We start from the raw sequence: 25,359 nt of genomic DNA on the forward strand, positions 1-25,359 counted from the left end.
ACCTGCTAAGGGGAGTAGAACCTCTTAAGACAACATGTGAATAGAAGTGTGTTGGGGAAGCTAGTTTTCTCTTCAGTCCCAACAATAAGAAGGACCAAAATCGATGGTCTTAGGCTTACCAGGGGAAATAGGTAGGATGGTGGGCAAAAGCTCTGAGACAACACAGTGCAGTCTCCAAAATCCCTAAGTTGCCACTAAATGCAGAGGAACAAGATCTACCCAAACAGCTAGATAACATTCATCAGCTGGGTACAAGGTGTACGATTTATCTGATTATACTTCACAGCTAAGCTAGACACCCTGTATTTCCTTTACAACATGAGAAGCAAGATGCATCTCATCTCACAGAAGATGCTTCAAGTAGGCCAGATCCCTCAAACCTCAAAAATGCCTACTTTTTTCATTGACTCTAAAAGGATTGATTGATTAGCTGAGTGAAAATTAGGTAACCTGAATTATCCTGAAAGAAGTTTGTACTGCAGCCTGGGGAAACCCGAATAGGCAGATCCTTCAACCCTCATCTGCATAATATTATACTACCATCTTTAATTCTGTGATTACATGTTGTTTTTTTTTCCTGCAGAAACAGCCCTCAGAGAGCTGTTACTCATATAACAAGTGGCTATTCAATATTTCACGCTATCCCAGCCGATGCTGTCTCATAGAACCCTGCTTGTTACACCCGTTTCCTGCCATTGATGTACCCCTTCCACTCAGCAGACAGTCCAGAGTTAGCTAGTTGCAAGTACAGAGAGCTACAACCAGTTTGACACTGGTGAAGGTTTAACCCTCAAAGAGAAAATTTCCAAGGGTCTCTGACTACCACAGAGTCCACTTCCCATTACTTACTATACCAGAGCATCTACCCAACCTTTCCTTCTGATCTTGCTTACAACTCCCAGGTTCATTTGCTCTTCTGATGTAGAGTTCTCATTTGAAATCTTTATTCCCGTTTGTCATGACATATTCCTCTCATATGTTAATCATGAATGCATACTTACTTGTTCTCCATTTAACCGCTGAAGTACTTGTACCTCTCTTCCTTCCATTGTATAAATGATAACTTGGCCAGTGTGATTGTATCGTGGCTGTCCTGCTATGTACAGTACACCTCCAGGTGTCAATGCTGAATTCACAGTATATCCTAGGAAGCACAAAAGAAATCAAGATGCAGTACACACAGAATGCACCAGAAATACTTGCTGTGATTCAGAGCTTTTTTAAGGCTTATTGTACAACTAGATGTTTAGCCCTACTTATGCTAGAGAGTAATAGCAGATTTAATTAAAAGGGCTGGATGTATATTTGCCTACAGTCTCAGGGTCAGGAGCACCACTGTGTTATTAAACCTGTTCACAGGCTGGTGAGTCATGTTCACTTTGCCATTCTCACACAGTGTAAGAATATGATGGTACTGATGAAACAACTCACAAATAGCTGGCTGAAAAGCTACTTTCAAAAAGCAGTTGTCACTGGCTCACTGTCAAACTGATGGATTCTTCCAAATGTGATCCTGGGGGAGCTGCTTAATATTAACAACAATTTAACAACTTGGGTGAAGGAAGACTTAAAAAAATTGTAGATGAATGAAAACTGTGGCAGAGTTGCAAGTATTATGGAATGTAGGATCTAAATTTAAAATGACCTTACCAAATTTGAGATATTAAAAAAATAGCTAATGGCATTCTGCAAAGAAGACAAACAGTGTACTTAATTAAAAAAAAAAAGAAATTATTCTAGTGTTCACTCTTCATCAGTGAAAACGTGGCTTAAATAAGATAACAGAATCATGAGGTGTAGAAAGTAAGACCTAGAGGAGAGAGCAAGGACACTGGTGCTTTTTGGTAGAAAAGGCTGAGAGGAAACCAATAGCCTGCCAATATGCAAAACATCGTTATAAAACAGATAGTGGTAAACAGTTGTTCTTGTCCATTGAGTGACATGAAACAGCTTAATTTTAAGCAAAGATTTAGACTGAATACTATATAAAACTTTTTAACTATCAAGGTTAGAAAAACTTGGTAAGAATACTAGAGGAATCTGTGAAATCTTCTCTGAAGAGATTAGACATCTGTATTGGGGAAAGTCTAGATACACTTAGGTCTGTAAGTGTTTGTACTAGTTTTTTGACTGTAGAAGTAGTATTTTTTTAAAAAAGAACAAGAAAATCATACAGTAGACATGTCCATACATTATAAATTTCCACAGGCTCCTAGAATATAAGATAATACTCTGTAAGATAGTCTTTGTGAATGAGATTTGAGAGAGGTCTTGTAGCATTTGTCAAAAATTTTTGTAAGATGGGCTATTTCTCTTACCTAGATAGGCTGCAAGGGGTTCATTTTTTTCTGAAAGCCTGTTATGAAAAGTGTCATTAGTTGGCATTGAAATACCACTGTCCTTCACCATGAGCACTGTGCCATTCCAGTCATATGCTCCAACTGCTCCAAGCATGATCCAATCCTTATGCAGACAAAAACAAGAAGCCAGTTCTCTACGTGAACCATCTTTAGACATTTATTGATCACAATGCTCACATTTGGGTAATGTTTCCTGTATGCTTACATATGTAGCTGTGTTTTTTCTATTATAGTATGGCCCCTACAATCACAGTATGTCTCCCACTTTTTGTTAAAAATGCACCCAACTTGAAAAAGAAAAAGAAAAAGAAAAAGAAAAAGGGCCATTCAGGAAAAGCAGCATAATGAAACACAGCTCCTACAACTTCAGGCCACCATTCCAGGCCAAATAGAAACACAAAAGGGAGATTTAGCAAAGCTAATCAGAGAATACAACACTTAAATGCATTCTCCAGACAAACTTTTGGAAACTTGAACCTTACTCTGTTGACTCTGTGCGTCCTGTACATTGTGCAAGTGCCTTTTGTCAATGAGAAATGGTTTGCTGATCTTTCTTGCTTAAAGGCATCAATATAGCCTTCTAGGTAAGACAGACAGCAGAGACCCTGAGTCTGTCAATGCACCAAGGACTGAAGACCCACTCCTGAAGTGAGGTTCTGATGATAGCAAGTCAGTTGTTTGTGACCTTCAAGAGTATGCTCTAGCAAATAGATAATCTTACAAATAATCCTCGTGCTCCCCATCAAGACAGTATTTGTTTCTAAGGTCTGATACACCCTCTGAAGAATCATATATAACATAGTGCAGAGAGTAAAAATGAACATAAAGTACTTCCGCAATAAAGTATTTATGTTAAATCATACTAAGGTTTTATATCGTCTTTTTTGCCAGTGATACACCGAGCTGTATACAAAGCCACGTTGCAGGTTTTCCTACGCATGTCAGTTTATCTTGGATTGCTAGTTTGTTCAGTTCAGTTACTCTCCTATTGTGTTCTTTTCCACTGTCACTACTTTTTTGTATCTTTAAAACTTAACTCTTCCCAGTTCTTTTGATCTCATGCTAAAATTTAATTTCATTGGTGCACACTGAGCAGATAATCACAATGATTTTTCAAGAATAAATAAAATACATAGGGAGGATTTTCTGCTAATACAAATTCCTAGGGATTTTTGTATCCCAGTTTAATAAATATTCAGTGAGTTAACAGAACTAAGAATATGTTCTGTTTCTAATAATGCAGATCACATCCACGACAGAAATATCCTTTATATGTATCTTCTGTCTAAATTTCACCAATACAATGGAATATCAATTTATACATTAACATTCATAAAGAACAGTCTTATAGTTCATAGAATCACAGAATGGTTTGGGTTGGAAGGGACCTCAAAGATCATCTAGTTCCAACCCCGCTGCCATGGGCAGGGACACCCTCCGCTAGATCACGTTGCCCAAAGCCCCATCCAGCCTGGCCTTGGACACTTCCAGGGATGGTGCATCCACAGCTTCTCTGGGCAACCTGTTCCAGTGCCTCACCACCCGCATCATGAAGAATTTCTTCCTTATATCTAATCTAAATCTACCCTATTTCAATTTAAAAATGTTTCCCCTTGTCTTTCTCTGTCTTTCTTAACATATTACAGACTATTCTCCTCATAGGAAGTGCTATGAGGGCATTAAATTTATAGTTCATGTGAAGAACGTACTTATTCTGTTAAGCTTTCATTGTTTATAATCATTCTTTACATAATTTTTTACCAAAAAATAACTGGATTATGGGAAATTTCCAACAGCAAACAGGAATTTACAAAGAATTCTGAAATACTTATTGCATATTCATGCCATCACCAACAAAAATGTACTTTGTAAAAGAACTATTTTCAAACAGCTTGTTTACCTGAGAATAATGAGCACTGAAACCAGCTTGAGACATTTCCATTTCAAATGAGGCTGCCTGCTGGTCTGTTGTTGCTATTAAACAGAAAAAAATAAGTTTCAAAAATAGATTAGTTTCAATCTCAAAAAGTATCTGAATAGTGTAATGAAAATGCTCATATGATAGTAAAGGATAGCGTAATTCACTAGAATATCCAGTGAATATAGTTTGCCATAGATGTTTATAATAAATATAGAACTTAAGATTGGTGTTAACTGCTACCATTAAGTATGAGAGTTTCCATTTTAAGATCATGTCTCAGAATTTGTCCAAGAAATATTTCTGGGCTAAAACTGACCAGATTTGACCTCAGGCTGATGGTAAATATGTTTGGAATGTTTGATTAATATGGTTAAGCCATTTTCCACTTGAGCTAAGCGAACAATAAAACACCAGCCATGTAACCCTGGCCTTGTATTCAAGCAACTAAAAACTCGTAGGCAGCTGGTAGAACTTTAAATGAAAAACACTTGATGTTTGTATGAACTTTTGCAAAAAACAACATAGGAAAATCTCAACTGTCCAAGATTCATAAGCCTCAGGGAAGGGCTTGGGAATTATAATACTGTCCAGAAAGTTACAAGAAAATCTTCCTGTTTCTCTTAAATGACTTTGAATAAAAAAGGTATCAGGTGATTTAGTACTACTTTCAGTATCTTGTCAGGTAGTCATATGCTAGTTATTAAACTCTGGTGGGCTGCTTTGCTCCCAGGCACACTTGAAATATCATCAGGGAAGAGAAAGGTCTACCTCTTCCTGCACTTAAAAGCAACACTCAAGGACTGTTTTGCCACCTTAAGCACCACAAGTAAGGTAATGATATTCTGCATATTGATTCCTCCTTGAGAGTAACATGCAGGAATGGGCAGTAGAGGAGAACTATGGCATCTGCTCTGATGTTTGTCCAGGAAGAGTTCACAATTTGCTACCAGCTGACTGCTGAGGCGAACCTCCAACTGTGTGAATGAAACTGAGGCATAGCAAGCCATGGCTGCATGAATTTCAGGCATCTGGACTATTAAATAATACTGAACTTTTGATACTCAGCAACTAAACCACAGAGGTTGCTCCCTGGGACATGATGTCTTTGCTTATTATTGGGATTTATAGCCAGTCATAGGAAGGAGACATGATCTCAAACACAAAATGTTTGACACACAAACAAAAGCAATCATGTTTCACAAGATGTAGCTGCTTTGCAAAGTCTGAAAAAGCCCTTTTTAAGCATGAAACTCTTAAGTTGCACATTTGCTGATAAACAATATTTTCAAGCAGTAAAGGATGCTCCTTAATGAGCTGAGAAAGACAGGACTCTCTCAGTCTGAGGCAGAGGACAATGCCAGTACTGTTGGTGTGTGCAGCTCTGAATGCTGCTTAGATAATGGCCCCCAGTCTAACTTTCCATTGAGTTTCAAACTGCCAAGCATCCTACAAAGGATATTTTGTGTAAAAACATTTGTGCCTGCCTACGGGTTGGATAAAACATAAAATTGCTGTTAAAACCAGAAGTCCATGCCATGAGACACAGAGGCATATGAAAAAGATTAAGTGGAAAAATCCACTGGCTGTCAAGTATGGGTTTTTGTTGGATTTGATTTTTCAAATCTCTTGCAATTTTCCTTTGCATTTTTTAAAGGCCAAACCCAAAAAGAAAACAAGAAATCCAAGAAAAAAAATTCAAGTGTACTACTATACTAGCAAGAGGCTATTCAGATTGGGAATTTAAACAGATCCAGATACAGAATTTCAAGAATCAAGGTTCCTGTAACAGAAGTTAATTCAGCTACAATGTATGGTGTTAATTAATCTTTTCCACATTGCACACATCCAATAAGCTGAACTGTCACCAGAAAGCTGGGTGGGACAGAATTAATCTGCTTTTCTCCCCCACCACAAAAATGCATCCATTTCAAGCAGCTGGACACAGTTGCAAATCTAGAACAACTCCTGAAATGCTTTCGGAGGGGACAGGAAACCATGCCTGAAGAATCGTCAGAAAGTGATTTAGTCAGCATCTTCTAGCTCCAGCCCTACCAACCCATTGGAGCAACTCAACCTTGCTATGTTTTGACAAAAAGCTAAGATCCCATTTTCAGTTTGTATTTTGGTTCCCTTCCCAGAAGATGGGATTTCTGGGACTTTCACAGGTGAAGGAGGCAACATTTCTTGTCTCATGTCACGGGTGTCTTATACAGAAACCTTAGCGCATCTCTGAGTTCCTATTGAAAATCTGGATATCAAGAAGCCTCCTGAGAGTGGTGAAAATAGTTTTCCACATATTTGGTTTCAAATATATATTTTCTGTAATTCAGCCAAGTCTATATAAAATAAAAATTGAAAATAAGAGAAATATATCAAAGCACACATATTCTAACAGTTTGTAATAGGTTTACATTAAATAAAAAGTAATAATATCCAAAAAGTACATATTTATTATTGCATCTTTTGCAGAAAATTAAAGCTGGCTTCAAGGAGTGCTGCAGAACTTGTTGATATTTAAGAAGTACAATATGCTTAAAGTACCAAAATACTGAAGGACGTGATGATGAGGATTAGTCATCTCAAGAGCTGACTATCATATAAACAGATAACATTTATACAATTTAATTAAGCAGTTAGTTTCACCACCATCAATATGACTACTTTTTTTGGGTATTTTATTAAGCTACAGACTTTGTTTAATGTTCAAATGTTTTGTAATTTTATTTTTTTTATAATTAGAGGAATGAATTAATAAAGTCAATGGAAGGATCAGAGCTCATGATATAAAGCATTCCCCACCAGCAGGAAGTTCAAGCCAGTACAATTTACTCCATGATTTGGAGGCTGGGATTTCATGCACTACCTATTGGCTACTGATTGCTAAAAGGGACAAGGTGGAGTCTGACAAAGCGCGACCATGTCTTCCAGTGGCATCTGGCTGTTCAAAGGGTAGAGCTATGGCATGAAACCTTGTACCGCTTTGTACCGCGATGTCCAGGAACTCAGTCATGTTAGGTCTTATATCCTTTGCCTGTTGTCATGACTAGCAGTTGATTAACTTTTCATTCTATTTCCATTAGATTTTATTCTACTAATGAAAGACAATGATTTTTCTCATTTTTATAGAAGTACAAAGCACGAACTGAAGACTAAGTTTTCCATTTCTGTTTGAACAACTATTTTTCCACTGAAAGTGTATTCTTCCTAGTTAACAGGGACTTAACAAAAGAGCCTCCCATTCAATGAACTTTGAAGTACTCAAAGAGCTTAAGTAGGCTAAGCTTTGGGCTTTAGCGAGAGTAAATTCTCCTCAAATTAATCTGTTTCAAAAGTGAGGAAACAAAATCTTCTAGAAAGTAAAAAGAAAAGAACATATAAACTGGAAAAAATATTTAGTAATAGTCAGCTGAAAAGAGTAATATTTGGTCAAGCCAAATGATACACACAAAAAAATACCTAAATATGTCTGAGAAATATAGCTCCAATTTAAAAAACTTTAAAATACTCTCTCATATTTGTACTATTTCTTGTCTTTCAAGTCAACATTATCTTTTGTTTCAGCTGTAAACTACACTTTTCCAGTTACTTGGAAAGTTGAGATGTTGAAAAAAATAAGTCCAAATAGATGGATGTTCTCTTTGTATGACACAAATCTCTTCAGAGTTGTCCAGTATAATTTATAACTAACAAACTCAGTCTTCTGTTACCAGTAGCGTGCTTGGAACAAATGGAGATTTGCATAGCGTGGCCTAATTTGGATGGAGAATGTAAGCAGACATTATAGGAGAATGACTTTTCTGTGCTAAAATCTGAGTATAACGCACATTTCCAAAGGAAAGATATATGTTGTCAACTCTATGCACCAAGTCCATGTTAACTTGTATAGCAACGTAATACACTGTAATTAATAACTAACCAAAAAAAGAACCTAAAGGTATAGGCAGATGAACACATGATCGTGGAGTAATCAGGATATGGTCTGGCAATGCTTTTTTACCTAAGGGAAGGCAACTTCATGTTTACCCCAGCTAGAACTGGTAATGGTTACTTACCCTTTTAGGCTATTGTCTCCACAGGCTCTTACCCATCTGAATATATTTCACATCATTATCTATGTTTTTGATGTCTATTGTAAAACATTTTTATGATCAGTATGAACAAAATACCCACATAATACATTTTATGCACCACAAAACATCGCAAAGGAAGATAAAATCACATGGCTTTCTATTTACTTCAGTTGTAATACGGCATGAAGTAAAATTTTAAATATATGTCATACCTTCCAGGGCAAATATTCTCTCTCCAAGTGCTTCAACAATAGTTACAAGAGCTAATTCATCTGAGACATTGAAGAAATGCTTTTCAGTAGGCTTACTGGCAATTGATTTTATTTCCTCTACAAATTTCTCAGTACTTAAATTTCCTCTGCTGTAGCTGCCAAGAATCTAAAGACAATTTAAAGAAAAAAAAAAGTCAAAGATACATTTTATAACCTGTATTAAAGGATACCTTTGAGGCAAGTTGTCAGAGAATCACAGAATCACAGAAAGGTTTGGGTTGGAAGGGACCTTAAAGATCATCTAGTTCCAACCCCCCTGCTGCGTGCAGGGACACCCTCCACTAGACCAAAGCCTCACAATAATGGGAAATAATATCTAACCTTAATTTGTTTTGTTAAAACCTCCCTCAAATTGATTTAAAACCATTCTTTTCCAATGAGAACAGAACTGTATGAGGTCTTAGTTGTTTTTCTGAAAATATCAACAATAGCAAACAAAACAACTGTATGGTGTAATGTCTGCTATCCTCAACTGTTCTTTTTTTTCCCTTCTTCATAAAATTCTAATGATTTATTCTATGATTCTATGTTTTGTTGAAGTAACCCTTAATTTAGCAAAAAAGCAACACAACACCACCCAAACCAGAATACACAATTGTGCTGGCTTCTGCATAGGTACCACCAGTTCTCCTCATAACATGGTACCTGAGCAATTAATGACAAGTTAATTAGGCATAGAATAATGCTTTTTTTTTTTTTTTTTTTTTTGTGCAGACACAACAACACTTGCATTCAGTGTTAACAACTCCATCACAGTACAAAATTTAGATTTGGTTTGCAGTTTTACCACCACTGCTGTAAAAATTCAGGATGCCTCAGAACAGAATGACTCAATTCCCAGACCAACAAGTATTTTTCATAGAAAAAAGTGCTCTGTACACTTAATTTGCTTTGAGAAGAAAATAAAAAGCAACCTCCCATGTTCTAGCATTCTGGGACACTGGAGCAATTCAAATTTGGTTCTAGACAGGGATTTTTTTGCTAAAAATTATTGCAGCTTAAAGGATGACTTTTTCTTTAATGATCTCTAGCTTTATGAAGGATAACACTGAAAAATTGTGTGCTGCTGGACTCAGCATTTATGTCTATCTTTAATTTAAAGATAACATCTTTCTTGAAGTTGTATGGTTCCATACCACCTCATTGTACCAAGCCAAAGAAAGATAGGAACGGAGAAGCAACAATCCAATGTACCTTCAAAATTAGCAAGAGAAACCACATAATTTGAGTATAGAATACACAAATACAGTGGAAAGTTCACACCAAATCTATCATTAATGCCTCCATATTTCTTGATTTGGGTTAACCTCCATCATGTTCATCCTCTCATTCAGCTACTAAGTTTGCTTAACATGCAAATGACAGCTTTAGAATGCCAGCACACAGAACACCCATAATAAACCTGGTTTTTGTTGATGGCTTACATTTGCTTTTTTTTTTTTTAAAGTAGGTAATGCATCTATAGAAATTGCTCAGAGGATTTGAACTAATCCACTCTGTTCAATGTTGCTCTTAACAAAATGGATTGATTTTATACTGCCCCCAAAACTCTTTCTCCTTCTTCTTCACAGGCACTCACACCTGTCATTGCCAGGAAGACAGATAGATTGCTTTGTCTTACATGCTATAAAATCAGAAAGCAAATTTTTTTTTTTCAGATTCTTTCTTTTTTTTTTTGCTCTCTGAAATGATTATATTTCCATAAAGATTCTGTGAAATGAACTTTTAAAACAGAAATTACATTTGGAAGATGAAACATGCTTTTAAGATTCTGAATTTCCCCATTAAATTTCACTTACCGCAATAGCAAATCTCTGAATGTTTTCATCTTCACAATTATCAATCACTTCTTTTAATCTGTAGTTGTCATGTGATTCCCCATCAGTCACAATAACCATTACTTTTTGTACTCCTCTTCGTGCACCATGAGCCTCAGTAAAAGCCTCTTTCCTAAAGGGAGCATAAAGCGTTTGAAGGCAATGTCAGCATTTAGAACATGCATTATATTTGCATAGTCAACTGTAAACTAAAATACTATTAACTAAGAAGCAGGAAAAGGAGATTAATATTAACCGTGAACTAATACAAGCAGCAACAATTGGAACTTACATGACAGTTCACAGACAAGAGGGTTTCACAAGCATTCATTCATTAATCACTCATTTGAGAGCAACAGCAGAAAATACAATGCTGGATAGTGAAAAATTCTTCCCCTCTCCAAATAAACACCTGGCACCTTAAAACAGTTTTTGGCAACTTAAAAACCACCCAACCAACACCCCCTCATCCCAAAACCCACATACAAAAAACCCCACCTATTTCCACCCTACAACAGCATTTCAAGTGGTCAGAGTATTTACTCAGGAAGAGCACGCCTCTGCACACTGACAGTAAAACTGGGTGTTGGGGCAGAAGTAGGTCTGCAAGTGAGTGGAGGCAGGTGGGGGTGACCGGTTGAATTCTACAGCTGCAGAAGGGCAAACAGGCACTGAGGTCTTGGGCAGCTGCTCACCCAGGCTGTGGAGGGGATCGGAAAAGGCGAGGCTGGATTAGGGCTCTGGAGGAGAAGGAAGGAAGTAGGGCTTCCTCTTTTTAGAAGAATACCTCAGAACTCTAAGACTGGCCACACAAGTGAAAGCTAAGATCCACCGCTGATGATGGCCTAAAGTGGATGTATAGGAAGACTGCAAGAACAGAGGAAGCTTTTGCTGATAGTTTCTGTATACATAAGCCTGCAGTAGTCTGACATGCACAGAGACTTTCTGAGCCACATGTGGTTTCTGAGTATTTGGCAATTATCAACTGGCTCTGCTTTCATTAACTTGTTCGGATTCCCTTAAGCTTCTACTTATATCTAAGGAAAACATTACTGGTGATAATGGAAGAATCTCATTGGATTTAAGACATCATATAAACAAGACTTTCATCAGATAATCAAATAGTTCCTAAGATGCTGCATATTTGACTAAATGGTTGTTTGGAAAGGAAAAATGCCATCCTTTATGGAATTAAGTCATGCTGTCATGTGGGGAAAAAAAAGATACCAGGACAACATTGTAGAGTTTGAAAGCTTCTAAGAGATTTTGCATTTACTGTCTGTTCTGCAGAAGTCAGATCTCATTTTTCTCATAAAGGAAGCATTTCTAAATAATGCTATTGCTACAACAGATTTTTAATCTCCCAATGATCCAGAAGCTTGAAAGACTTCAGATATAAAATTTCTAGGCTTTCTGACAAGTGTGGGCTCAAACCCCGTAATAATCTTAACTTCAGAATGAAGACAAATTAACATTAAAAAGTTCTATTTTTTACTGTTTCCCCTGAAAAACTTAATTTCCTTCATCTCTCTACACACACAGTTCCTACCTGCTCTGTGTGGACATCAAAGATTGTCAGCCGTTTGCTTAGGACTACAACCTTGCTCCATATGTCTTCTTTCCCTATTTCCTCCATTCAAGGCACAGCTGCCTTTCCAGGGTGCCATGCTGGACAGAGTCTGTTTATCCACCCTGCTCCTAAATTTTGTTTGCTTAGCTAAAATGAAGTCAGATGTCAGCCACATCATATTTTTGAATTATAAAGTCAGAATTGTCACCACATCTGTTTATGTTTGTTTCTACCACAAGCAGGACAACATTTTGTGAGTTTACCTTGCCGTATCTATTCCCAGGGCTGTCATAGTTTGCGTGCCACCCCGCTGGCTTATTCTTGTGGCTGCAGCCATCACATCTTCTGTTGTTGAGTATGTATTCAGGAAAAACTCATGGACTACAGTCTGTCCATACTGAACAATTCCAACCTGAAATGCACAGTTCATGTTAAAAATCAACTACCCTTAAAGAAAACACCCATGTCTCCTGCAGTGGGGTAAATGCCCATCTGTACCTACAGCCAGAAAAAGAATTGAACTCTCTGTGTTTTCCTCAGTATGAAACACCTATAATCATTTGAGGAAGACTGGCAAGAAGACACTTAATCTTATGAAACAGTTTGGAGTTTCTAAATTTTTTTTATTAAAAATAGGAACAAAGCTAAAAGCGGACTCAACTGCTTGTGCTTCCTCACTTGTGGTAATCTGTGCCACAGCTCTTGTCTCCTCTGGGCCAAGGCAGACCAATGCACTAACCACCAGTCACAACTTCCCGGAACAGTTTTCCTTATAGCATACAAGGCCATGGTTCACTCACAACTCTCTTCATTCCATCCGAATATAGTATTCCTACATCTGATACTTTATTTACCCTAAACCTAGCCTAGAAACAGCACTGCAATGACATATTTAGGCCCTCAAGATGACTGGAAGACCCAAGTACCCTTATCTTGATGAAGACACCACGGCAGTCCAGGAGACGGCCATTGTCCCAGCAGGAGGTAAGCCAAAATAAAACACCTAACAGGTGCTAGAGGAGACAACATGAGTAAAATGGTGGCTTCTAGAATGGAGAACAATGATGGAAAGACTCTAGATGACCTCAGGAGGACAAGTCTTTGTGCAAAAGATCAATGCTTGGAATTGGAACACAACCACAAATGCCTGAGGGAACCTGCTGCAAAAACAAGAGTGAAAAAAAAACAGACAAGCAATATTCTTAAGTATTAACTAATTTAACTCATTCATCTCTGTCAGTGTTAATGTTTTGGCAGGTTCCTGACAGCTTTTACTGGGAAGAATCCACACAATGTTCCATTAGCATATTTCAATTTTATGTTACACATGGCAATTTATAGGTGTTATTTAGGATAATGCAGTATTATGTGGCATTTATGCCTCACTCATCCATTATTAAAAGCACTCTAGCATTTAGGTACTGAAGATCAGTAAGACCTCTGGGATGTTTATGCCATCATATTATTTTAGAAGCGGGTTAGTATGTACTTTGCAATTGCTTTATAGGTGGTTTTTCATGTACTTTCATAGCCTCTCAGATGCTGCACAATGTTTGTTTGCTTGGGTTAGACTTGGATAAACATAAACATCACGATGATCATGAAAAGCTAGTTACATATCATTAGGAGACTATAATTATAACAGTATGTGGTAGCAAAAACTATCCCATTTAATTTTTGTATGCTTTTGAAAAAAACAATCAAATCTGGAAGAACTGATGTAAATTCAAGCTACGACAAGTTGCTCCCCTGTAAGGTATTTTGATTCTCTCTCAGAGGCATACCCTCGTCCACCTCCAGCCGAGAGCATACAGAGGCTGCATGTTCTTGTGAGCAGCAGCCTGTTAATCCTGCACAGTGTTTACACATCAGGCTGGGACACATGCTGTATTACTTCTCACAGCAGTCATGCGGCACTGACTAAACCCCAAGCTGAAGATGAAATTTTTAATCCGTTCCCTCCAAGGCAACTATTTTGTGGCATGCATCTGAAGTGACATATAGCATAATCTGAGCAGGATGGTGCTAGTCATTTAAAAAGACTGCCATTAATTGGTGATAAACAAGAGGTGTTCATTATGTTTGGACTTTTGGAGTAGGTAGAGTGTCTTAAGTATTCCAGGACAATGCACAAGCGTAGCCAGAGACTAATGTACACCAGGGAGCCCACGGCTGTGGATTCACGGGCTCCTTATATGCAACTTTGAGGATTTTATTAGTACCAAGGATTAAATCAACTATTGACTGTTGCCAGTGTGGAATGCACCTGCTAGTCTTTCATGATTCCAGAGACCCATGTTGGTGTGGTCATTTTAAAAAAGATTACAGGCTGATATTGAGTTGTATCATTTCCTATTTGAAAGGAAACGCTGTCCATGATCACAGCAAGTAAACATTTTGAGCATTTCCTTCTCAGGAAGTGAAAGGGAAGAACATCTGAGTCTGGAAAACTGCACTGTGTTGCATAGCTTGTAAATCAGGAAGGAAGGGGGGCATGTGGTTATCTTATGGGATACAATTGTTCTGTGGGACCCTTCCTTAGCACTAGCTTTGAAAACATTGATCATCATGTTCTACATATTTCATGGCATCAGAGATGAGGCATTCCTCAAAAAAGGGTAACAAAAAGCTTCCCAGATCTGACAAAATACTACTGGGCTGCATGTTCCAGTCTCCTACAGGATCACAGAATCAAATCCACCTTGTAAAATTAGAGTTATATTCTATTAGCTAGCAATGAAGTTTGAGCTTGTGCAGCCTTTTGATTTAATGGAAAACTATAAATGACACAGCTACGTGATGCAAATGTGCCTTTATGGGACAATAAACCTGTTCAAACTGCGTAACTACAGCAAGCCCCTGAAAATGATGCCTACAGACATTGTATGTTTTGATTTGTTTGTTTAATTTAAATCTGGAAAATGCAATAGTACAACACAGAAGGATGTAATTCTGCTCTACTCCAGAAAATCTAATATTTTTCCCAGCATTACTGACCATAATCTATTGAGCATCATTGTAATTCCTAAGTTTATGTTCTCTTCCCTAGCATTCCATGCATTCCATGGCTTTTATATTACACAAGGGAATAATTCTAAATTGTCATCAGTTCCTGTGAAAAAGTGTTGTATGAGAGAACAGGCAAGTAAAGGACTGTTCTACTTTGGGACAAAATGCTTCTGAAGGCAGTTACTCATTGCTGTTCTGTAAGTGAATACAGCCCCTTATTTGGAAAGTACATCCTCGCTTTCCCAATAAATTAAGCTCATCTATTTGGTAAAAAACAACAAAACAAAATGAAAGGAAAACGATTCAGTACATGGAAATAATAGGCTAGGATTTTCACCACTGGAATGTGAAGGAAAATCAGAAATATGTTTGGTTGTACTTAAATCATATTTAATGTAAAGGAAAAGCAGAAGTGCCTTGGGAGCACTAATGGATGATACATTTTATCATACAGAGAGCTTGCTAAAGATACCTGAATCAGAGCAAAATTGAATTAATTCTCCTACATTTTGTTTGCTCCCAGGGACTTAGATAGAAATTACTTATAAACTATTGCAAAGGTCTTTCTTCATCCTGCATCTTTTTAATACCTCTTTAATACACTTCTGTCCTTCTGGAGATAAAACTGATCATAAGATTTGACATGGCATGACTTATTAGTCCATTGATACAGTCCCTTTGGAGATATAGTAAGGTACAGGCCAAACACCTATAACTACCGATGTCATATATTAATGGAGAAATAAAACCTGTCTGAAAATTTTGGAAGGCCTTTCCAACATAGATTTAAGGCTGAATTGAGCATATCAAAGTATTCTGCTTTCTCTTTTGATATTCTTCTATCACAGAAGGTTGCTCCTATGTAAAGGATTAAAAAACACATCCTCATAATAAAGAGAGAATTACCTCTACAAAAGTTTAAAAAAGAGGAAAAAAAACCTATCTTGCTTTGCAGTTACATTAAAATGTGGAATAAGGCTGGGAGAAATGTTTTATTCCTATTTGTACCATTTTTTCTCATTTAATTCCTTCTTCCTTTTCCACTTTTCTATCACCACTGTCCCTTTACTTCTTTTATCCCTAAGCTCAGGATCTGCAGCTTAACCATCATTATGGTGTTACGGATTTTCTGGAGAATGGAAAGAGGAAGGGAAGGAAGTACTTCTGAAAAAATTATACCATAAACTTTGGCTTTTTGCATCTGAATCTTCTGCCTTTCACTTTCAAATTTGCCAAACATGGGATGGTGACGAATTTCTCTTGTTACTTGCCACAAATCTAGTGACCATTGTTCATGGAGAGGGTAAGTGGAAAAAAAATATCTTGCAAGCCTCTAATCAAAACACTGTTTTGAACAAGTCACACCCAAGCTGCTAAGGAGTTATTCCATAATCACCTCATTCCTTTCCCATGCAAGAGGAAAACAATCTGAAGTCAGTGAAAGTCCACTGATTTCTACAAGCTCAACAATCCCCAGAAGATGAACATAGAAAAATCAATTTAAACAGACAGAAAGTAAACAATTGTTCCTGTATTTTTATTCTATGCTCCCAGAGGAGAGGGGAGAAATAAGCTTGCTCTGTCATTTTTCTTCTTCACCGTTCAATAGTCATTTCAACACAGTTTCTGAGAAAGGAGACTGAGAGTGCAGGAGACAGTATAAACTCACTATTGCCTTTGGCTGTGCCAGGGTTCCCAAGCAGGGGGCTCAGAGGAGAGGAGAGAGATGGGGTATGTTCTGGGGAGGAGGGGAAGGTAAGAGGAACCAAGAAAAATCCACCTAGCTTTTGACTTGCATTTCCAGTTTTTCAGCCTCTCTCCTCCTTATCCCATTCTTATCTCCCTCTCAAATGTTTCTGCTCTGTAGCAACCAGATGCCAAAGCTGATATTCTTGAGTGAGCAAGTGTAGGTGTGAGAAGAGGGGTAGCTATGCCAAACTGTGGGCAGAATGGATTTTGTAGGTGGAGATGACGAGCTGCTGGATTGCGGGCCAGCAAGGGACCTTTTGTGTACAAGCTGAGCCGCACAGGCGAGGCAGGATTCCAAAACCAAACACAACAGAGGTGTGGCAACGTAAAAATTTAGGAATTGCAGGGTGAGGAAGAAGAGTGAGGGTGCAGTAGAGTTGATTGCCCTGTGTACCATTCCCATGAAGCCCTTTGGGCAGAAGGCAGCATGTTTTCCATGCAGCCATTGCCCCACATTGGGAAGTCCAGGTTTAAGTATTTTCCCAGGATGGCACATGTTTGAATAATCACCAGCTTAAGGGATCAGGAAGAATTTATTAAATTTATTTTTCCTTTCTGTTAGATTTGACAAAGTGTTTTTCCTTCTTCCTCACAGTATCTGGAAGAACAGTGTGTTTAAAATAACAGGGCACAATTGTAAAGTTGACAGTTTATAAGTAATAATTTTATCAGCCAGTGTTCGGTACGGCCAACAGGGGAGTTGGGTGGTAACTCATAAACCCCAGTTAACTTGGAAAATGATGGGGATACTCTCTGAAGACAGAAGTATCCTTTGCACCTTCTCACAGGCTCCTTTATGAAGGCAGGAGCTGAATGTTAGAAGCTAACCTGAAGTAGCAAAAATGCTAAATATTGGCCTCTAGCATATCAAATATTATACAGGATCTCAGAAAATCCTTGATTTTGGGAGGGGGAAAAGGGAGAAGTGAAAGTAAGACCTGATTTGTTCTGTTGCTGTTAAAGCTTTCTGTGTTAAAATGTCTCCCAGCATCCATGTTTCCCCCTTCCCCAAGTTCTGCTGGAACTGCTATTTACGTACTCTGTTCAGCAGGCTGTGAAACATACGTCATATATTCAGCTAGGGTAATTGGTTGTAGCTCCATTAATTCTGGTGGAAATGCACTGATTTATAGCAGCTGGGAATTTGGCCCTCTCCACTTATTATATAAATGCAGCTTCTGCCATTAATAACATGTGGCTTAACAGCCACTCGTTAATTATGATTTCAAGTGTTTAAAAGCTGTGTGCCCAATGCTGCACAGCACAAAATAGGGAAAGTTGCTCCAAAAATCTTATAACCAAAGGCTGTCTGAACTACGCATGTGTGCCTTAGAGGTGCAGAAATGACATTTGTGCTATGAAGTACAAAAGAAGAAGTGGTTGTGGAGAGGAAGGAAGTGGGAAAGGACAACGTTCAAATGGCCTCGACACACTTAACTTTTGTCTCTAGGTTAGAAAGTCAGTTTCTCCAGACTGCCTGAGTGGTGCAGGGAGGCAGACCCTCCCTGACATTGCTGCTTGGCAGCAGACACTGACTTAGTTGTGGTTTCAGCTATTTTGTTTTAATACCCCACTGCTGTTAAGTTCTTGGAATTGAAGAGCTCCATAGATGTGCTCTCATCCCATTTCCTTTAAACTATTTTTTTTCTTGCAAATTAAACAACCATAATATATTTACTATGTTACCTGTGTTTGCTGAGGACCTATATCCATGTTTTTCAGGAGGCTGTTTAGGAAGGCTGTGACACTCTCCCATGGATAAATGCTGTTGGACCCATCAAGGACTATGACGATGTCCAACTGAGTTTTACACTCTGCAACACAAATTGCCACATAAGAATTGATACTAACAAGGATCAAATATATCTCACAGCTTCAGTTACTTTTGTGGTTAGTAACAAATGCATATTCTCCTGCAGTGGGCCAGAACTGACATGTTTGATGCCAACTGTCATTGATGAACTTTTGCATCGTGTTTTACATGGTTTGTGTTCCCTTTATCAGCAAGGCACTTTCTTGTAAGCAGAAATTTAAGAATGGGAGTAGAAGATCACATAACTGGAGTATTTACCAGTGACCCCTACCTTCTTCAATACTAATCTGTTGGTCTTCGATTTTGCCCAAGGACCAGGTCTTTAAGATTTTTATCTATACTACTAAATTGGGTTTGTATTAAGTCTTAACATGTCGTCATTACTTAAAAAGAGTCTTTTGGCCATAAGTAAAAAACATAAGCAACTATTTTTAGCAATTGTGTTTGGATGTCACATAGCGCTCTACTGATTGTTTATACTGAGACAAATTCCAAAAGTAGCAAGAATTTAGGTCATAATACAGACAATGAAAACATTTACTTAACTTGGTAATGCTGGTAGCTAAATTAAGCAGTTCGTACTTTTTGGTATGCCTATGTGTATACATTTGTCTTGTTTGGCACTTGGTATTCTCAGACACACAAGAGAATTCCTGTGGCATGCATACCTTGCACAGATGGAGCAATCGCCTCAACGGATTCAAAAGTGGAGCTAACATTAGAGCAAACTCCAGTTGTGTAATGCAAACGTCCACATTTATAAGCGTAAAGTGGTCCACATGCCTTTAAAAGATGAAAAGGGATGAAATGTTTTTGTTATGGTAACTGAGGAAAAATCAGACTTCCTTCAAAATTGGCAAAAAGTCCTTTCTTACCAGAAAGCCTCCTTTTGGGTTAGTCACTAAGGTTGTTCCAAGAGTCATGTTTTCTTTTACTTCCACGACGTTAGGAACTGAAGTAGCAGCTATAAATAGATTAAAATGTTAAGTATTTGGGAACATGAAAACAAAATGTTAAAGTGTATATCCCCTAGCATGGATCTTCCAGCTTCTAAAATAAATCCCAGACTGACACTGGTTTCATCAAATATTTTAGTACCCTTCCTCCTTCAATTGCCACAATCAATAAAAATTTCTGAGACTGGCTTTTATCCCAGAAAGTTTGTCTGGGTTGCTGTCTCAAATACTTTTCTTGAACCACCAAAAAGAAAAAAAGTAAAAATAACATCACATCATGAAAGCAAGAGATTACTGTTCACACAGTTTTGTTAATTAGAAAACAAACATTCATTATTTTATCCTGGCCTGCTATACATAACAGCTTTTAGATTTGTTACTGTTATGTTACATTACTGACATTTAGGCTTTCAAGGGAGAAAAAAAAAAGAGATAAAAAATACCAAGAGAGGTGTATTTAGTGAAATTCATATTAACAGGAAGTCTCTTCCTGTCTACATTGCTTATCTCTTTACACGAACAAGAAAATTATTAATGTGTACCTGCATCATATTAAGATGCATCAGCCTGGTTCTGCCTAGTTACATTCTCATCAGAGGGTTACTGATGGCATTATGAAGGCTTTTGTTGGCTTCAGAGAACTTTGGAAAGGGTAATCCATGAATCTATGCTCCACAGCCTTTCTGGCTCCATGGCCAGGACTGCTAACCACAGTCAATTAATGCCAGTCATAATAAAGTTTTGATAACACAGCCAAATGCCCATTCTAAAATTATGATCATGTTTTCCATAGAACAACAAGAAGCTTTAAAATAAAATTATCTTTGACGTTACAGACACAACTTCCTTCACATTTAGCTCTGGAGACCTATGGAAATTTTCTGCATTGAAACAATTTTAATGCACATTTACCAGCTAAAAATCTCCTAAGATCTGACCTCTATTATTCCTCCACGTGACACAGCTTTATTTTCTTTCATACCTGGTAAGTTCAGTTTTTCGCAGGGTGATTGGAAGTGGTTGTCCCTTCCTACAGGGCACTTGTATACATCTCCTGTTCTTTTCTCAGGTTGGCCAACTAATGGTGAACCAATAAGTACCCTGCAAATGAAATAAGTTACCAGAAATTTCTTCTTTCTTAAAAGGCACGAAAGTCAGCAAATACAACTTACAGAGAGACCATAGCCACAGCAAGCTCTGTACAAAGGGTACAGGATGGAGAGTAAGAAAAATACCTATTATGCTAGTTTGAATACAAGCAGAAGCAGCCATTCTGTCTCCTCTTTAATGAGGACACAGAATAAAGATGTGCCTATATACCAAATTACACAATAGAATAACATTTAAAAAAAAAATTCCAGTGGAAAATAAAAGCAATATTGGTGGGTGGATGACAAGTATTAAAAGTAATACAGAAAGAAATACCTGTTTTATTTAATATCCCCATAGTCTTTAATATATTTTGGAAGAAAATGTATATTTAATGCTGAGAGACCAAATGCCAAAGGAGACGCTCACGAGCACCCAGAAGAATTTGGTCTTAAGTAATCTGGGCCAGCAGTGTAAAATACATAATTTTTCTCTCACTAATAAAACCCAATGTTATTAAAAGGGATTAAAAAAATAAAATTTTTAAAATGCTAAGAATTTTTATCTTGTGCATTTTTTTCAAAATTTGGTGTGATCAAAAATCACCATTCTCATATAGTACTTTCTTTGTAAGCATCACAAATTAGTATCCACTCCTAAATCCAGCTTTCAGCAGGAAATGCTGGTAGAGATGGACACTAGTTTTGTTCTCAAATCTTCATTAGCTACACTAAATAGCCCAGCACTACCCAACAGATAACAGCTGGCTCCACTAAATGTGTAAAGAACTTGGGTTAAATTAGAATTCACAGCACACGCTGGAAACAGAAATCCTGCCATAAAGACTAATAGTTCAGTAAGATTTGTTCCTGAACACTTAGAAGATTGTGAAGAGTTATCGAGAGAACCATTTCAGCCTTTAACCATAAATTAATGAGTCCAGGCAGAAGATACTTAAATAGAAAGACATAATAGATAAAATGTAGCCTATGGATTTAAAAAAGACAGAAAGGAGAATTTAAACCCAGTACACAATCCAGCTTTAAAAAAAAAACCAAAACAAACCACCATACTGGAATGGGTCATTGTGATCCATTAAGATTTTTTCATTACTAGTAAATTAATTAATTCTAAATAAAAATGAAATGTTCCAAGTCTATACTGGATCTGACTGCTATTTCAAGCTATATGCTGTAATGTATGCATTTTTTACACCAAAACTTACAAACAGGCACCACAGCCTGTCATGCATCCTTGACTTCCATTTAACAGCAGAGAAGCTGAGGGTGCTTGATATCCCATGGGAGGTGATCAGTGCTCAGCAGCATCACGTCCTCATGCTGTTCTGTTCTCATAAAGAGCAAACCCCGGGAACAGAAGTGGTCTGAAATGCTATTTTGTCTTTTTGCCCAGGGATTTTTTCAGGGGAGCCCAGTTTCATTGAGAAACAACCGCAGTCATGTTCACAGAACACCTGTTGCTGAAGAGCTCTATCTGTGGTATCTAGGTAGTGTTGTAACAGTTGACAAAGCATCACAAGGTTGCTTGGTATATTTATTTTATCTGTCAATCTACAGATTTCCTGCTTTGGATGTTGCTATGTGAAAGCAACATGAAGATTTGACAATTTAATAGCAGGTCTGGAGATTAATTTCAGAGATGTTCACATTGAGGACACTAGTTTAGATTCCTGTCTTCCTTCAACTAATAGAAGAGTCACCATTTCCAGCTCATGTTGTTTTTTGCTCTTGAAAGGTTTCAGAACAGTTTACAATAATACAGCTTACTTTGCAAAATCCCAGCTCCTAGAATGGATACCATTTCCTGATGGTCTAAATTAGCTCAGAGAAGGTCATTGTTATTCCCTCATGCAGATGTATATTTAAACATCCTACAACGTGAGCAATCGAGAGCTAGCATTTTCAAAAGCAAGCTCTGCAATTTCAGTTCAGTGAACATCCCCTATAGCTACCAGCGAACATTGTGCTGCCGTGGTGGACAGATTCTCGGAGTCAGACAGCCCCGGCGCTTGCAGGGGGGGTTGCTTGGGCACTGCAGAACAGTCTGACCCGGCCGTCACGCAGCCACATGCCTGTCGTCCCAGGCTGCCCGCGGGAGTCCCTGGGTTTACCAATAATGTCAAATTACTGGCAAAGCTCTGGGAAAACCAGAGCAATCTGCAAAGAATGATGAAGATGTAAGGATTCCCAAACCTTTTACCATTCAATCATTATTTCAGCCCTCCAGCCCAGTGGTTAGCCTGTGAAGTTTGTTTTTACAAGGGAAAAGCATAAGCAGGTGTTTATCAAAAGACCAAGAATCAATGATAGCTGTAAGCATGCCAAAATGCATCTTCTAAATCAGGAGAACAAGAAGGAGGAAAAGACAGGTTAAGAAGAAGGCTCCACATCCCAAATGCAAATATATTACCAACTGCAAGACAGAATTAGCCCTCCAAAAAGGAAGGCATGCTACTGTGTTAATAAATATTTTGAAGGAGAAATCCTCCCACCAGTTAAAAAACTGAGTTCAGACAACCGCTGACAGAAAACTTTAGAAAAAAATACATAATACAGATTACTTAGGTAAAACAGGAGCAATTTCACTGCCAATACATCAACACAAGGAAAAGATAATTATTTTATTTGGTAAATGGAAAAAAGAGGGCTCAGGCATAACACTAAACTTTCTCAGCTCCACCAATGAAGAATCTACCCACTTTGTGAACTCATTTATGTGTTTGAGGCAATAAAAATAGATATAAATTTGAGGCTTTCAGTCTCTCAATCTTTCCAGGTTTCCTTAGGACTGCGTGTTAGTTTAAGAAATATGACTGACAGAATCTGACCCTTACGTATCCGACATACTTACAGATAACAGTATAGCGCCTGAGTCACCCAATACCTGATAATTTGGAGTTTCCATTTAAGAAAAGAAAAACAGCTTACCATTTCCCTTCCTCATTTTCATACTGTTGGACCGTGTACCCAAACATGTCTTCCAGAGGCCCACTGAAGGTCATTGCATTTTTCACATCAACGTTGGAAGACCCAATCAGGTGAAAGAGAGCTTTAAAAAAAAAAGTAATATGCAGCAATACATATAAAAATCCAAGACTTTAAGAAATCAAAATTCAGTTATAACTTAACTGAGGGTACAAGACAGGGGTTGAAAGTGGCATTTTGGGCACAATTATCACAGCTGGTAATAGATTTAAAATGTACTTCCTTACACACACGTATGCAGCTGAATTCAGAGATGTTGGCAACCAGACTTCTGTATCCAAAACGTATTTTGCAAAGTCCATCACTTACTTGTAAATCTCATTTCAAATAACATTAAGTAAAATGTTATTTTTAATAGTAAATAAAATAATATTTTAATTATTTTTACTCCTTTTAGCTCCATGCATTTTTAATGCAAGAATTTTACACAAAATGTTCCTTCCCTCATTCAAGGTAGCAGTTCTCAAGTTTTCATAAATCTGAGAATTAACTAATTTTCAACTGTTTGCAGAAGACATACATAAGAAAAGAATGAAGAAAAGCTTTCAGATGTATTTAATTTTAATTGATACTAGAGGAAAAAAAAACATATTGTTTTATCTTAATTCTATTCTAGAGTATATGTAAACCTTTCCTATTTGGAAAAGAACAGAATAAATTTTTAATGCAACCAGGTGCTGTTATCTCAAAAGTACCTGTATATGACTATCTGCAGAAATCCAACATTTACCCATTTAGGAAAAGTGGCTCTACAGTGGTGGTGTTCGACTATGATGAGATCAGTCATGACAGCAGATGCTTCTTCAGGCTGATTTCCCATACCCTAAAGCTCAGTGATCATTATCAGTGAAAATACTGTAAAAATATGACTGCATAGCAAATTTCAGAAAAATTAAGTATATAAGGTGAAATCTCCAACTCGAAGTGATAGTCATAACACACGGTGAGGCTCATAAAGAAGCCAAAATTACTATTTATATATAAAAATAAGGCCATTTATCTTTTCTTTATTTTCTGTTTCTTATAGTGATCTCTTCCATCTTTGCCCAGTTGAAGTCAGTTTGAAAGGCAACCACTGACTCTGCTGCTGCAGAGCTGTGTATTTATTTTCAATAGCCAAAAATTAGTTGAATTTGTAGAACATCAATACTACTCACAAACAAAATTATACACAACTTTCATTTAATTTCAAAGAAGCATTTCATGATCATTTGCTGACATTTAACAGTTACATAAAAATACCCAAATCCATAGTACTTGCTGCATGTCAAAGCATCTACATAACGTCCAGTTACTAAAATACATCTGCGCTATTCACCATTGAGACAATTATATTCTCATAGAAAGTTTGTTACTATAATTAAGCTCCCAAGTGGTCAATGCTAATCTGTCTCTCTCAGCATCTTATTTCCTGCTTAATGCAGTAAAATTATCACAGAAGACTATTTATCATTTAGGAGGTATTTCCAGTTTCACTGGACAGCAGCAAAGGAAAAAGTTTCATTTGTGTTATTTTAGTTTTTCTTCCTCCAGTCAGAGTCAGGAAATATAAAGACGTGAACAAACTAAAACAGCATTTATTTTTGTTCTTCTGAAAAGGTTTATTGCAAATGATAAGGAAAAAATCCATGGCTGACATTCTGATGGGAAATAATTTGCCAGAAAAGTAATCCATGCATCTTTTGTCTTCCTTAAACATTTATGTTTAAAGAAATTCTGCTATGCCTG

The 25,359-nt window shown here is 37.4% G+C and overlaps 1 protein-coding gene across 1 annotated transcript in view; it reads right to left on the bottom strand.

The window, feature by feature from the left end:
* The window catches only part of ITGA1 (integrin subunit alpha 1), a 72,000-nt gene that overhangs the window by 20,634 nt on the left and 26,007 nt on the right, over positions 1-25,359 (bottom strand). The window contains exons 2-12 of the mRNA XM_075740944.1: positions 23,575-23,695; positions 20,520-20,638; positions 19,457-19,545; positions 19,250-19,364; positions 18,455-18,582; positions 12,274-12,422; positions 10,423-10,573; positions 8,564-8,729; positions 4,261-4,334; positions 2,319-2,463; positions 1,002-1,144 (exon numbers count right to left, since the gene is read on the bottom strand). Of these exons, the coding sequence (XP_075597059.1) occupies positions 1,002-1,144; positions 2,319-2,463; positions 4,261-4,334; positions 8,564-8,729; positions 10,423-10,573; positions 12,274-12,422; positions 18,455-18,582; positions 19,250-19,364; positions 19,457-19,545; positions 20,520-20,638; positions 23,575-23,695 (1,400 nt within the window). The remainder of the gene's footprint in view (positions 1-1,001; positions 1,145-2,318; positions 2,464-4,260; positions 4,335-8,563; positions 8,730-10,422; positions 10,574-12,273; positions 12,423-18,454; positions 18,583-19,249; positions 19,365-19,456; positions 19,546-20,519; positions 20,639-23,574; positions 23,696-25,359) is intronic.

Source organism: Balearica regulorum, chromosome Z (assembly GCF_011004875.1).
Source record: "Balearica regulorum gibbericeps isolate bBalReg1 chromosome Z, bBalReg1.pri, whole genome shotgun sequence".
Taxonomy (NCBI): domain Eukaryota; kingdom Metazoa; phylum Chordata; class Aves; order Gruiformes; family Gruidae; genus Balearica; species Balearica regulorum.